This window comes from Sciurus vulgaris (genome assembly GCF_902686455.1).
Source record: "Sciurus vulgaris genome assembly, chromosome: 2".
NCBI lineage: Eukaryota > Metazoa > Chordata > Mammalia > Rodentia > Sciuridae > Sciurus > Sciurus vulgaris.
In genome coordinates this window covers 149,318,020-149,331,209 of record NC_136462.1, presented here as the reverse complement: position 1 = coordinate 149,331,209, position 13,190 = coordinate 149,318,020, and the positions used below count along the sequence as shown (strand labels likewise).

General features: G+C 44.0%; 1 protein-coding gene across 2 annotated transcripts; it reads left to right on the top strand.

The window, feature by feature from the left end:
* Positions 1 to 119: 119 nt before the first annotated feature.
* On the top strand, positions 120 to 12,905 carry WDR73 (WD repeat domain 73). 2 transcript variants are annotated; one of them, XM_079126838.1, is made up of 8 exons: positions 120 to 211; positions 722 to 789; positions 1,092 to 1,180; positions 3,186 to 3,274; positions 3,850 to 3,914; positions 9,292 to 9,456; positions 9,781 to 10,146; positions 11,174 to 12,905. In XM_079126838.1, exons 1-8 carry the CDS (start codon positions 171 to 173, stop codon positions 11,407 to 11,409), a joined length of 1,119 nt encoding a protein of 372 aa, XP_078982964.1. In that variant the 5' UTR covers positions 120 to 170; the 3' UTR covers positions 11,410 to 12,905. The 2 variants fall into 2 exon arrangements, with proteins under 2 accessions (XP_078982964.1, XP_078982965.1); XM_079126839.1 differs by having other exon boundaries at positions 139 to 211; positions 3,186 to 3,256; positions 11,174 to 12,897.
* The last annotated feature ends 285 nt before the right edge of the window (positions 12,906 to 13,190 follow it).

Genomic DNA, 13,190 nt, shown 5'->3' with positions numbered 1-13,190 from the left:
CTTTTCCCCAAAGATTTCCCAACACAGCCCAGCGAGAGTCGGGCACATAGGCAAGTGAGCTGGAACATGACAGGCCCCGCCCGCTACCGGGAGGCCACGCCCTCTCCTCGCGAGGGCTGCAGCTGCCCGGCCTGGAAGGCGGAAGTGGAGTACCGGAAGCGGCAGTTGCCATGGATCCCGCGGAGGACTGGCTTGTGGAATCCTTGCGCTTGTAAATCGTGAGGGGTTGGGAGCGGATCCTGGGCCTAAGATGCGTCTCGTGGGTGGATGAGTGCGGGTGGAGGCACCTAGGGAATCCTGGTATGCTGTGGACACCGGGCTGGGTCGATGCGGAGGACTTCTGGGCCTTGCTATCTGGAAAATGGCTCGTTCCGCGTGCCAGTGGTGTGTTAAGGGCAGCAGTGCTTGTGAAGGATAGTTATAACAAAGGTGACCAATTATTTCGCGCCAGCCTCTAAATTAAACCCAGAACACAGATTAATTTATTGAATCTTTACAACTTTGGGAAATTTCGGTGCCCTGGGAGTTCCGCCGATGAAAACCGAAGCTCAAGGGCCTGGTGATTGGCCTAGTCCCAGACACACAGGGTGTCAGATGGGAAATAAAACTCAGTCCCTTGTCTGCCTGACTCCAGAGCCGGGTCCCTAACCACCAAATTCTGTTATTATCTTTGTCAGCTGTACAGTGCCACGCACCGTCTGATTGTGTCCCTATTGTGCAGGTACCAGGATTTCCATGCATTTGACCTCTCAGGAGCCACTCGAGTCCTTGAATGGATTGGTGACAAAGGTGATAAAACTTTCCTGGCCCTAAAATAGATGGAATCATTTCTTAAGCTGAGATTCAGGGCTCAGCCAGAAGGACCCAGCCTTCTCATCTGAGGCCTGAGGACCTCTTGGTCACTTGTTAAAATTTGGTGCCCCATCAGCACTTACATTCCTTTTATTAAGATCCTCCATTCCCTCATACAAGGCTGCACACTGATGGTGAAGGAATTTGTCCTTGCTTTGGGAGATTCGGCAGGAGTTTATAGATCCAGCCATGGTGTACAATCTTCCTAATGATTTGTCACAGGTGCTTTTTTTTTCCAGGAGTCTTTGTTGCTGGCTATGAGAGCCTGAAAAAAAATGAGATTCTTCATCTGATACTACCTCTCAGACTGTCTGTAAAGGAAAATCAGGTAATTTGAAATATAAATGTCAAGTATATATGTTGATTTTTATTTATTAAGCACTTGAAAATTCCTGTTACCTATCAGGTATTGTCCTGGATGCTGGAGAGAGAGACACACACACACATACATACACTGATCATACCCTTATCGTCTACTAGAGGGAGGCAAGGATGAACAGAGATAAGTGATATAGAATTTTATGTTATTTACAGAAGGCTACTAGAATAGATTTAGGAAGCTATTAGGGTATGGAAAGTAGTTGAAGCCCTTAGAATAATTTAGATTGCCTAGAATGAATATGTACTATATAAGATGGAGAGGAGAAGACAGCTAAGGACAGAACCCCAGGAGACACTGTTAAAGGGATAGGTATAGGAATCTGAACCCACAAGGAATACTAAGAACAATCTTTAATGTAGGAAGAGTCTCAGAAAAGGCCAGAATGCAAGAGAAGAGAACATGTCAAGAGAGTTGATAGGACTGGGGTTGTAGCTTAGTGGTAAAGCACTTGCCTAGCACAGGTTAGGCCCTAGGTTCGATCCTCAACACCACATAAAAACAAATAAATAAAGGTTAAATTCTTAAAAAAAAAAAAAGTCAACAGTTATGTAATGTTTGTATAGAATCATTCAGGTGAGGACTGAAGTTTATTAGATTGGTGATTGGGAAGCTTTTGGTGACCTCTGCCACAGCATTTTAATGGTGGTCAGGGCCAAAGACTGAAATGGAGGAGGAAGTGGAGATGCAGTAACGGAAGAAATCAGAGCAATAACTAGTCAGAAACACACTTGAAGAGGGAGAATTTCCTAAAGCCAGAAGTGTTAGCAGAGTTACAAGCTGTGGAGAAGTATCTCTGAAAGAGGGAGAGAGTACAGATGTAGGAGTGAGGAAATAACAGGAAAAATCATCCTAACTTCCAGTGATAGAAAAAGAGCCTGCTTCCCAAAAATGGCAGTGATATTCATAAAACAAAGAAGGGGTGAGGCTTATAGTTAAATAACTGAAAGGCCATGTAAAAGCAGGAATTCGAGAATATGTGTTTCTGAATGTCTTACATTTGTTTGTTTATTTGTTTATGTATTTATTCATTCATTCATGCATGCATGCATGCAGTGCTGGGGATTGAACCAAGAGCCTTGTACATGCTAGGCAAGTGCTCTACCTCTCAGCTACACCCTTAGCCCTCTTAAATTCTTTAATAAAATAAGAAACCAAGTTATCTTACAGGGTAAACATGGCATGTAGTTAAGTTGAAGGTTTAGAATAGATGACAAGGTAGACAGGAACCTATAAAGAGGTTATTAAGCCCAGGAGAGGCTGAATCCCAGGCAACTCTAACCCATTGTTTCTCACAGTATCCTGAAGACACCTGTATCCAAGGTATTAGGGGTGTATTAGGGGTGCTGGCTAAAATGCAAATTCCTGGGCCCCTTCCCAGACTGACTGTATTAGAATTTCAAGAGGTAAAGCTCAGTAAAATGACATTTGTACTCACAAACCCTTAAGGCTAGGGAAGCTCTAGGGCAGCCTGACCTGTTCTGCCCAGTGAAAATTACTTACCCAGTGTGCTTGATCTCCCCCATTTCCCACTCAAGCTTCAGCCAGGGGCTCACATCTCAACCTTGGTGAGAGACCTGATTTACCTCCCAACTCATCACTGACTTTTCCTCTTTCCTCTGTGGCCGCCACCTTTCTCCCTTCCTTGGTTTCATAACATAAAGATTAGTAGAGTTGATGGCTATGAGCATAAAGTTTGGTTAGACACAGCCAGACTCAGAACATAGGTGTGTTGAGATGGGCAGGAACAAAAGGAAGATGTAGTGTAGGCAGCTGAGACCCACATTTACAAATAGCAATACCCTGAGTCCCTGCAGGGAGAAGCATCTGTCGCCAACTGAGTGACTTCCTCGGCCTCCTGCCAGACTGAGATCTAGCTCCTTACCTAGAGAACATCTGAAGTGTTCCTTTGAAGAGCAGACTGTATCTGATTGGCCAACCATTTGTATTTTAGGGCTTATTCCCAGAAAGAGATTTCAAAGTGCGCCATGGAGGATTTTCAGACGGATCTGTCTTTGATCTAAAGTATGTGCCAGATACCAGGTATGGCCAGTTCTGTGACCCAGACCTTCCATTTCAGGATGGGATGATGGAAAATGCCCAGGGATGTCCTGCTTCTTTATTGCCACCTCTGTTCTAACTGCACACAGACATGTGAGTGTGCATACAGATCTAGAATATAAAACCATTATCTCCACATCTGTTTTGATTAATGTAACCAACAGGTCACTGGAGTTGCTCTAGGGACGAGATACAGGATAGAAGGATGCTCTTAATCTTGCAGAGAGCTGGTGGTTGATGGTTGGTATGACTAGCTCAGTTAGGGGAAGCTAAGAGTCTGTGGGTCAGTGGTCTGTTCAGGCTCTTCATTGGTGTCCTCTCTAGATACAGCCTGGGCTCAGTCTCATGGCTCTCTATGAGCTGTAGGCCAGTCCCTAAAGCAGAGCAAACTGCTCACCTGTTAAGTGAGGATGGCTGGTCTTGAGCCTGCAGTACAATTTTGTGTTATGGGGTATGGACAGATCCCAAGCCATGTGGAGTGGAAAGGTGAAAGTTGGCGGGGTTTGTGGAGGAGCTCCCCACTATCTCGACTAAGATTTTCTGTCTATCCTGAATAGGTTGCTGGTGACCAGTGGCCTTCCAGGTTGTTATCTGCGGGTGTGGCAGTTTGCAGAAGACAGTGGTGAGTGAAGGTTGAGGTTTACGCAAAGTATGTGACACACACTCCTGCCCCCTAGTCTGAGTCAGGAAATATGTAGACTCAGAGCTAGGGGCAAGAAAATAGATTATTTACTTTCATGGAGACAAAGACAAATTAGCAACCACAACATAGCAGACAAGCCCCAAACAAATCTTCCCTGAACTTACTCCAGGAATTGAGTTTACCCAACTCAGCCACAGGCGGAGTGCCCAGAGAGCCATTAAGCAAGGCAGAGACCAGGGCAGAATTAGGGCTAATCAGAAGTGCTTTCCTCTTGGAGGTGGATGGGAGAGAGAAAGAGCTTACTTCTCTGTACAGCTTGTTAGTTCCCTGGGAAGGAAAATAGCTGATGAGCAAGGTTGACTGGCCAGTCTCCTGCTCAGAGAAGTCACCAGCTGTGGAGATTTGCAGGTCCCCTGTCAGGCAGTTACCAGAGCATGCCACCCTCTGGCCTGATCCAGTTACCTCCATCTGTCCTCCAATGTTCACCAGCATGAAAGTGTGCCCACCCCCTGCTACCTCATTTTGAAGCTTCCCAAAAGTAGCCTGGTGACTGCTGGTCCCTCCCCAGGCTTCATAGCTACAGAAAAGCACTCTTGTGTTCATTACTTCCTAAGGTCATTGGCCCTGTGGTCTTTCCTTATTCTTTTCCTTCTCACCTGTCCAATGCTATGGTTTCTACTTGTTCGTATCACTTACTTGGCAGTTGTAGTGGTTTATTTTTTTTAATAATTTTATTGAGGTATATTTTACCTGTCATTGAATACACCCATTTTGAGTGTACAGTTCAGTGATGCTTTTAGTAAATTTAACACATTTTACAGCCATCACTATAAATTGGTTTTAGAATACTTTCATGACCCCAGTAAGATCCATCATGGCATTTACTTTTAATCCCCATTCCCATATTATAGATTTGTCTTTTCTGGACATATCATATCAATGTTATCATACATGTGGTCTCTTGTCTGGCATCTTTCTCTTAATATGATCCTTTTGAAGTTCATCCATTTTATAGCATGTGTCAGTAGTTTGTTCTTTTTTATGACTGAATAGTATTCCACTATATGGATGTATCAATTTTATCTACCAATTCACCAGTTACTGGATCCAATTTTTGGCTATTGTGAATAATGTAGTTAAAAACATTAATGTACAAATCTTCATGTGGACATATGTTTTCATTTCTCTTGGGTAGCACTTAAGAATTAAATTCCTGTGTCATATGGTAAATTTTGTTTGCTTTTTTTTTTTTTTTTTTTTTAAGGAAACTTACAAAATTTTCCAAAATGGCTTTATTTACATTCCCACCACAGAGTATGAGAAGCCCCATTTTTCCATGTCTTCATCAACATTTGTTACTGTCTTTTTGTGTGTATGTGTGGTGGGGTGCTAGGGATTGAACCCAGGGCCTCACAAAAGCTAGGCAAGCACTCATTCCCCACCCCTGTCTTTTTTGTGAAAGATATTCTAATGGGTGGGATTATGTCATTGTGATTTTCCTCTGCATTTCCATAATGACTAATAATGTTGAGTGTATTTTCATGTGCTTATTAACCATTCATATATTTTGTGAAATGCCTATTAAGGTCTTTGGCCTATTTTTTATTGGGTTGTTGGTCTTTATTGAGTTGCAGAAGGTCTTCGTATATTCGGATACAAATTCTTCGCTGGATATACTTTGCTAATATTGTCTCAAAGTCTGTTGCTTGTCTTTTCAAGGTGTCCTTTGAAGCATAAAAGCTTTAAATTTTGATGAGGTTCAGTTTATCCTTTTTTTTTTTTTTTTTTTTTTTTTTAGAGACTGAGCTATTTCTTCATAGCTAAGGAGTATTTACCTAATTCATAAATTTTTCTCCTATATTTTTTGCCAAAAGTTTTGTTATTAGGTCCAAAATTTGAATCTATGATCCATTTTTAGTTAATTTCTGTGTATTGTGTGAGGTAAGGGTCTAAGTGGTTCTTTTTTGCATGTGGATTTCTAGTTGTTCCCACACTAATTGTTGAAAAGTCCATCCTTTCTCCATTAATTTGCCATGGCACCTTTGTTGAAAATCAATTACCCATAAATACAAGGATTTAGTTCTTGACTCTGAGTTTTGTACCATTGACTTATGTGTCTGTTCTTATGCCAATAACTTAGAATTGTTTTTTGTATCTTTTCCCCAAAATAGTCTGGATGGGGCAGCAAGGGTTTAAAGACAAGAGAGAAGGGCATCTTACTAACCATTTGATAGTGCTTGAGTACTGGTGTCTCATAGAACATGTAGCCCAGACCTAGGAGAGCTAATAGCCCAAGGGGGCTTGTTCTGACACTCACATGTGTATAGAAGGTCAGAGTCATCATCCTCTAGATATTAGTGCAGAATATTCCAGAACTGAGGGAAAACTTGTCAGCTATTTTTCTAGAAGCCTTCATGTTATCTTGTAAATTTTCCAAGGTCTGCTGTTGACCCATAGCCCCATGGCTGATATTGTGAGCACATTCAGAACAAAGCTAATAGAGGCAGTGGTCACTAGACTCACAAGGCTGCTGTATATATCACCATGCAATTTTATTAGTTTATAATGAAAAACCATTTATCACTAAAATATTCTGTGGAATATTCTGTTTAATAACTAGCTTTGCCTAGAAAAGACACAGCCTAATCAGAGTTGGCATGATAAACATAATAAGAACATGAGAAATCAGCTCTGAGATTTCCAAATTGCTTTTTCATAAGAGACAACTTGTGAAGACATTGCTGTCTGGGCCCTTTGCTGTCCACGCCCCTGGAGCCACAACCTCTTCTTTTGGTTCTGGGGCTGTAGAAACCACTGAATTGGATGAATACCGTGTCTAAGGGTTTTAACTGAATGTCACTTGCTCCTTCCCCTTGAAACTGAAATATACAACCCGGCATGGTGGCACACTCCTGTAATCCCAGCAACCTGGGAGGCTGAGACAGGAGGATCACAAGTTTGAGACCAGCCTTGGCAACATAATGAGGCCCTAAGCAACTTAGCAAGACCCTATCTTAAAATAAAAAATAAAAAGAACTGGGGTTGTGACTCAGTGATTAGGTGCCCCTGGGTTAAGTCTCCAGTACCCAAATAAAAAAGGAAGAGAGGAGGGAAGGAGGAAGGGAGAGAGGAAGGGAGGGAGGGAGGAAGGGAGGAAGGAAGGAAGGAAGGAAGGAAGGAAGGAAGGAAGGAAGGAAGGAAGGAAGGAAGGAAGGAAGGAAGGAGGGAGGGAGGGAGGGAGGGAGGGAGGGAGGGAGGGAGGGAGGGAGGGAGGGAGGGAGGGAGGGAGGAAGGAAGGAAAGAAAATATTCAGTCTGATGAACAGCCCCCTCTCATGGACACCACTTTCCTTTACATGTATTATAACACTTGCTCAGGATTGCAGGGCTGGGAACTATTCGGATTCCTCAGATGCCTTTGCCTGCCTCTGCTGTGATGCTTTCTGTTTTGGTATAATTCTCAGAGACAACCTATCTTTTACTTCCAAGTTCTTGGAGGTGCTTCACTGTCTTGCCTTCATTTGTAGTACTTTGTCTTTTCAATTGGGGGCTAGTTTGGTGAATTTGCTGTAGATTTCCTAGGAGAGGTCACTGTACCACTGACTGGAGCAGGTGGCCTCATGGGATGGAAACCAAGGCTTGGTGCATGCTAGGCTAGCACTTCCCACAGAGCGACACCCCCAGCCCCTTGTACTTTCTTTCTTACTATAATTATAGAGCAGTTTTCCAGTCAGGAGGCCCTCAAGCCTTTGTTTTCCACTGAGTCTTTGAAATAGACCTTCCTCCCAGAGAGGAGAGATCATCCTGCTGCTCTGAGAACCATCCCCTGACTCAGAGCAGCAGGTCCTGGGAGAATTGCTTCTGGACTCCTCTGAGTCTGTGGAAGGGGAAGAAGGGGTCACATCAAATGGCCAGGAGAGTCAGACAGACTCTGGCTGGGTGGCTTGAACTGCAGCCTCATCAGCACTCCCCAGAGACAAACTCTGGCCCTAAGGCCCTGCTGTTTTGTCTTCTGCAAACCCCCACAGCTCCTGTGATGGGAACAGTTAGGTTCAACCAGTCTAGACTAAATGCACTGAGGCCTGTGGGCCCTGGGAGCAGTACTGGAGTGCCTGCTAAGTACTAACCCAGCTCAGATGGGTCCCTCTGCATGTCTTTTGTGGGAACCATCATGAGGGAACTCACAGCCACACATTTGCTTGATGATTATCCTCCTCATATCTATTCTGCCCTCATCATTCTGATTTATAACTCTCCTTCAGAATTGAAAAAATATACAGCTCTTCATTTTCTTCAGAGAATGTGGGAACAGGGTTGGGCTATGGCTCAGTGGTAGAGAGCTTGCTTAGCATGTGCTAAGCCCTGGGTTCAATCCCAGTACCAGGAAAAAAAAAAAAAAAAAAAAAAAAAGACACAATGGTACATACTTATAATCCCAGCTACTCAATAGGCTGAGGCAAGAGTATTTCAAATTCAAGACCAGCCTCTGCAACTTAGCAAGACCCTGTCTCAAAGTAAAAAGGGCTGGGGATGTCACTCAGTGGTAGAGTATCCCTGGGTTCAATCCCCAATACTACAAGAAAAAAAAAGAGAAGCATCAAATGATACAGAATGCAGAGAAGAGAACTGGCCTGCTAACCAAGCAGGTGGAAACAAATAAAACTAAAAGTTGTTTCTACTTGAGGCCTAGTGTGTCTTTGTTGCATTTTTTAAAATGTGGGCTTTCTTATTGTCTAATTTACATATTAAGTCAATAATATCTACAGTGTAACCTTTAGTTGCTAGATTTTAACAAGTTGCTTCTCAGGTCATGGTATATTTTTGAGGAAATAATACTAGCTCATGAACTCTGTTACTTTTCACCAAAGGTGTAAGTGACATTAGTAGTGAATGTTCATTCCTTTTCCTCTATTTGTTCTCCACCAAACTATAAAAAGCAAGAGCTGATTGTGGAGTTTTAAGATGACTACAATGACTCATTATCTTCCATTTGCAAAAATAATTCATATGATAAGTTATAAAGAAATTAAAGTGATTCTGACAATTTCAAAAATGTAAATATAACCAATTGTTTATGTCTCAACGTTCTCACGCTGTCAGTTCTCTTTCTTCCTTTTTCATGTTTTATTTTGAGACAAGGTCTCCCTAAGTTGCCAAGGCTAGCCTCAAACTTATGATCCTCTTACCTCAGCCTTCCAAGTTGCTGGGATAACAGGTATATGCCACTGTACCCAGTTTCCCTTTCTTCCTTGACCTTCTAAATGTTATGGATAAGATGGCTGACTAGCCTGAGCCATGTAATTTTTCAAAATCTTCATTATCATTCTGGGCTTTCGCTTAATCCCTTTTCCTCCTAGATGTCATTAAGCCTGTCAGCACCATTGCTGTGCCTGAAAAACAGGGGAACTTCTGGCCTAGGGTGGCTGTCTTCTCCTCAGTGGCTCCTGGAGTCCTCCATGGGTCACGGCTTAGTGACCTGAAGATTGTGGATCTGGAATCCCAGAAGGTCATGTATAGCTCAGGTACTTTAGTGGTTCACTCATTGCTGGCTCCTTTGGCCAACATCTGGCCCTTAGCCTATCTCAGCACATTTGAAACTTAATGCAAACCATCCATTCTGTATGCTGGAGAAACATGCTAAATAAGAGGCAGGCCCTGGCCTTGAAGGGCTTCCATTCTGGGGTGGGGAGAGACAGTCCCAGAGACCAGCAACTGCCCAGTGGAGCAGACTATGGCAAGATGAGTGAAAGGAGGAGAATGATTCCTTCTGCTTAGGACTAGTGTGACTAGCAAGCCCTGCCAAATTGCCAGGCCTATCTGACTCTTCTTTGCCTTTGGTCTTCCAGGCATCAGTGACAGTGAGGAGCTGAGTAGCCTACAGGTCCTGGATGCAGACATCTTTGCTTTTTGCTGCACCTCTGGTCATCTGGGGATTGTTGATACCCGCCAGAAGTGGGCACCATTGGAGAATATCAGCCCCAACCTTGGGTCTGGTGGAGAGAGATGGTGTGCAGAAGTTAGGGGCATGGGCCAAGGCCCAGGGTCCTGCATTGCAAGCCTTGGCTCAGAGGGGCAGCTCCGTCTCCTTGACACCCGGGATCTCTGCCATCCTATTAGTTCGGTCCAGTGCCCAGTGTCCACACCTAGCCCCAACCCAGAGCTACTGCGAGTGTCATGGGCCCCAGGCCTGGACAACTGCTTAGCCATTTCAGGTACTGCTGAACAGCCTCTCACATCTGTTGTTAGCTCTCTCTTTTCCTGAGGATGCTAGAGTGCTCAGAAAGAAAACTGCAGCCCCACAATAAATCTGGTTCCAAAAGACTCTGGCTTCAAAAGTTAGAAGTTGCCCAGGAGAATCCAAATGAACTCTCCAGGTTCCCCAGTGGCAGGCCTTCCCTGCCCTGGCCTGTAAACTTCCATGCACAAGCAGCAGCCTCTGCAAGCCGGCTTGGATTCAGGTTTCTGGTCAGTTGAGAGAAGTGCAGAGTAAAATGCTGGGACAGTCATGAGGCTGCACCAGAAAGGGGACAGGAGTTCAAGGATGCTTCTCAGCCTACTTGTGTCTTGAGTTGTGGAAGACAGCCAGGTCAGGTTCCTGGGCCTGCTGTACTCTAGTTTCATGGAGTATGGGATGAGGGCAATAGATGCAATGGGGAGGTTCCACTGAGAGGGGAAGGGGTTGAAAGAAAAGCAGAGAACACAGGAAAGAAAGGTCCAGGACCCATAAAGAGCCAAAGAAAAGAACCAGGCTCTGTGGAGGGCACAGGAAGACAGCAGGATGGGGTGAGTATAGATGTAGTTCGATTGTGGGGGACATGAAAGTGTTCCTCTCTAAAAGCTTCTGCTTCTTCCTTCAAGTAGGAGACAAGGCCATCTGCTGAGAGGGACAAGCATGGGGGAGATTGGAATTTGGGACAAGTTAGAAAGGTTTGATAGACTCTTAAGCCTCCATTTCTTGGGGAAAATAATAGTACTTCAAATGGTTGTGAGGATTAAGAGATAGGACACGTCCAGGATCAGTCCTGGACCTGGTCCATAACAGGTGAACCACAGATTATGATGGCAACATGCTCAGGAAACATCCTTGGACAGCACTGGGGCAAAGGTCATATTCCCAGTGGTTAGCTTTTAAGTGTCTTGTTACTGTGTGAGAACTCATCCTTAGGCTGTTTTGGTGCCATCAGGCAAATAAGGGTTTTAGAGATTCAGAGTTGATTCTCTTTTCTATCTTTTTCTCAGGTTTTGATGGGACAGTTCAGGTCTATGATGTCACATCTTGGGATGGAATGGGGATCCAGGTGGAACCTCTCTTCACTCACAGAGGTCACATCTTCCTCAATGAAAACAAGATGGACACTGCTCCACAAGTCACCACCCATACCTGGCACCCCTGCAAACCCAGGACTTTGTTATCAGCAGCAAGCGATGCCTCCCTGCATGTGTGGGACTGGGTGGACCTTCGTGCTTCCTGCTGACACCAGCATCTTCCTGCCTGGCCTTTAGGAAGAAAGAGAGGAAGCTGCTGAAGTGGCAGGGGCACTGATTCAGTTCTTGAGTGCTTCAGATCCCTGGTACCAGCTGTATGGCCTTGGCAAGTCAGACTGTCTCTGGCCCCCACTTTTCTTTTCTGTAAAATGAGGATAGAAATAACTACCTTGCTGGGCCTGTGGGTGCACACCTGTAATCCTAGCTGCCTGGGAGCTGAGGCAGTAGGAAACAAGTTCAAAGCCAGCCTTAGCAACTTAGTGAAGCCCTAAGCAACTTGGTGAGATACTGTCTCAAAGTAAAAAATAAAAAGGGTTGGAGATGTGGTTCAGTGGTTAAGCTCCTCTAGGTCCAATCCCTGGTGCCAAAGAAGAAAAAGAAGAAACTACCTTGCAGCATTATCGGGAAGGTTAGAAGTAATATAAAGAATAGTTTTTGTAGGACACATGGCACAGTAAATTAGCTGGTAGCCACTGTTAGATCTGAGGACTCCACTTTCCCTAGTGTGAAGCAGCAGGGTTTTGTCCCTGTCTTCTTCACAGTATCAGAGTAAGAATCAGAAGAGCTTGTGATATCAGCCCCAGTAACAAGACAAGATTGTGCCATTTCTTGCCTATCAGATTGCCAGATGTTAAACCCTTACTGCTTTGAGCAGCTGATGGAGGTCCTGTGATACTCTGTGAAGGATGCAGAGGAGAGGCAGGGTTTTCCCTGCTGTGTTGTACTTTGTGCATTTGAGTCAGAGGGTATAAATCCAGTCCCCTATTAAAGGACAGTTACATTTTCCTCATCTTTTGCTATTGTCTGATGAACAGCTTTTGTTCCCATGAACAATATGTCTGTAGGATACATTAAAATAAAATTGCTGAGGTAGAAGATATATGCAACTTTAGGTTTTATAAACACTGCCAAGGTGCCCTTCTTACAGATTGTATCATTTTCCACTCCCAAGAACAAGGTTGCCCCTCTCCCTCCTCCTTGCCAACTTAGTGGCTTTTCACCTTTGCCAGTCTGATGAGTGAAAAGTCATTACTCATAGCTGTAGTTTGCATAGTTTCTCCTAAGTGAGAGGTTGGGACTCTTCATAAACTTAAAAGTTTGGGGGCAGCGGGGCATGGTGGTGCATGCCTATAATCCCAGTGACTTGAAAGGCTGAGGCAGTAAGATCACGAGTTCAAAGCCAGACTTAACAACTTAGCAAGACCCTATCTCTAAATAAAAAATGTGGCTCAGTGGTTAAGACTAACTGGGTTTAATCCCTGGTACTAAAAATAAATAAATAAATAAGTAAGTAAGTTTTGGAGCAAATATTTCTAAAGCCAGAGGAGGAAAATAGGTGTTGGTGCTCAGCACCAACCACAACACTAGGAAGTTCAAACAGATCCTGAGCTCTCCTCCTCTTGGTCCTCACTGGAACACAGCCTTCTCCAGGGTGGTGCTCTATATGCCTGTCCCCCAGGGGAATAGACCTGAGGGGCATTTCCATTTAGGGACCCATAGCAAATATTAAAGTTACATGTATCTCCCTGTTATACATGATTTCTCACTTTAATTTATTAAAGGATTTTTTTTTTTTTTTTTTTTTTTTTTTTGGGATTTTGCTTTTGAAGTTACTTGATTATTAGCTATAATTTGGACTTTGTTTTTGTGTGTGTATGTTTCACTGGGAATGAAACCCAAGGCCTGGCTTAGGCTAGGCAAGCACCTCTCTTCCTCTGCTTATAAGGCCACCAGTCCTATTAGAATCTTATTCTTATGGCCTCATTTAACC

What these genes read in the sequence shown, in the direction of transcription:
- WDR73 (XM_079126838.1), top strand. Translation starts at nt 171, where the DNA reads ATGGATCCCGCGGAGGACTGGCTTGTGGAATCCTTGCGCTT. An exon ending in CTTGTGGAATCCTTGCGCTT is followed by an intron (nt 212 to 721) that starts GTAAATCGTGAG and finishes CCTATTGTGCAG; the next exon opens with GTACCAGGATTTCCATGCAT. An exon ending in GCAGTTTGCAGAAGACAGTG is followed by an intron (nt 3,915 to 9,291) that starts GTGAGTGAAGGT and finishes TTTTCCTCCTAG; the next exon opens with ATGTCATTAAGCCTGTCAGC.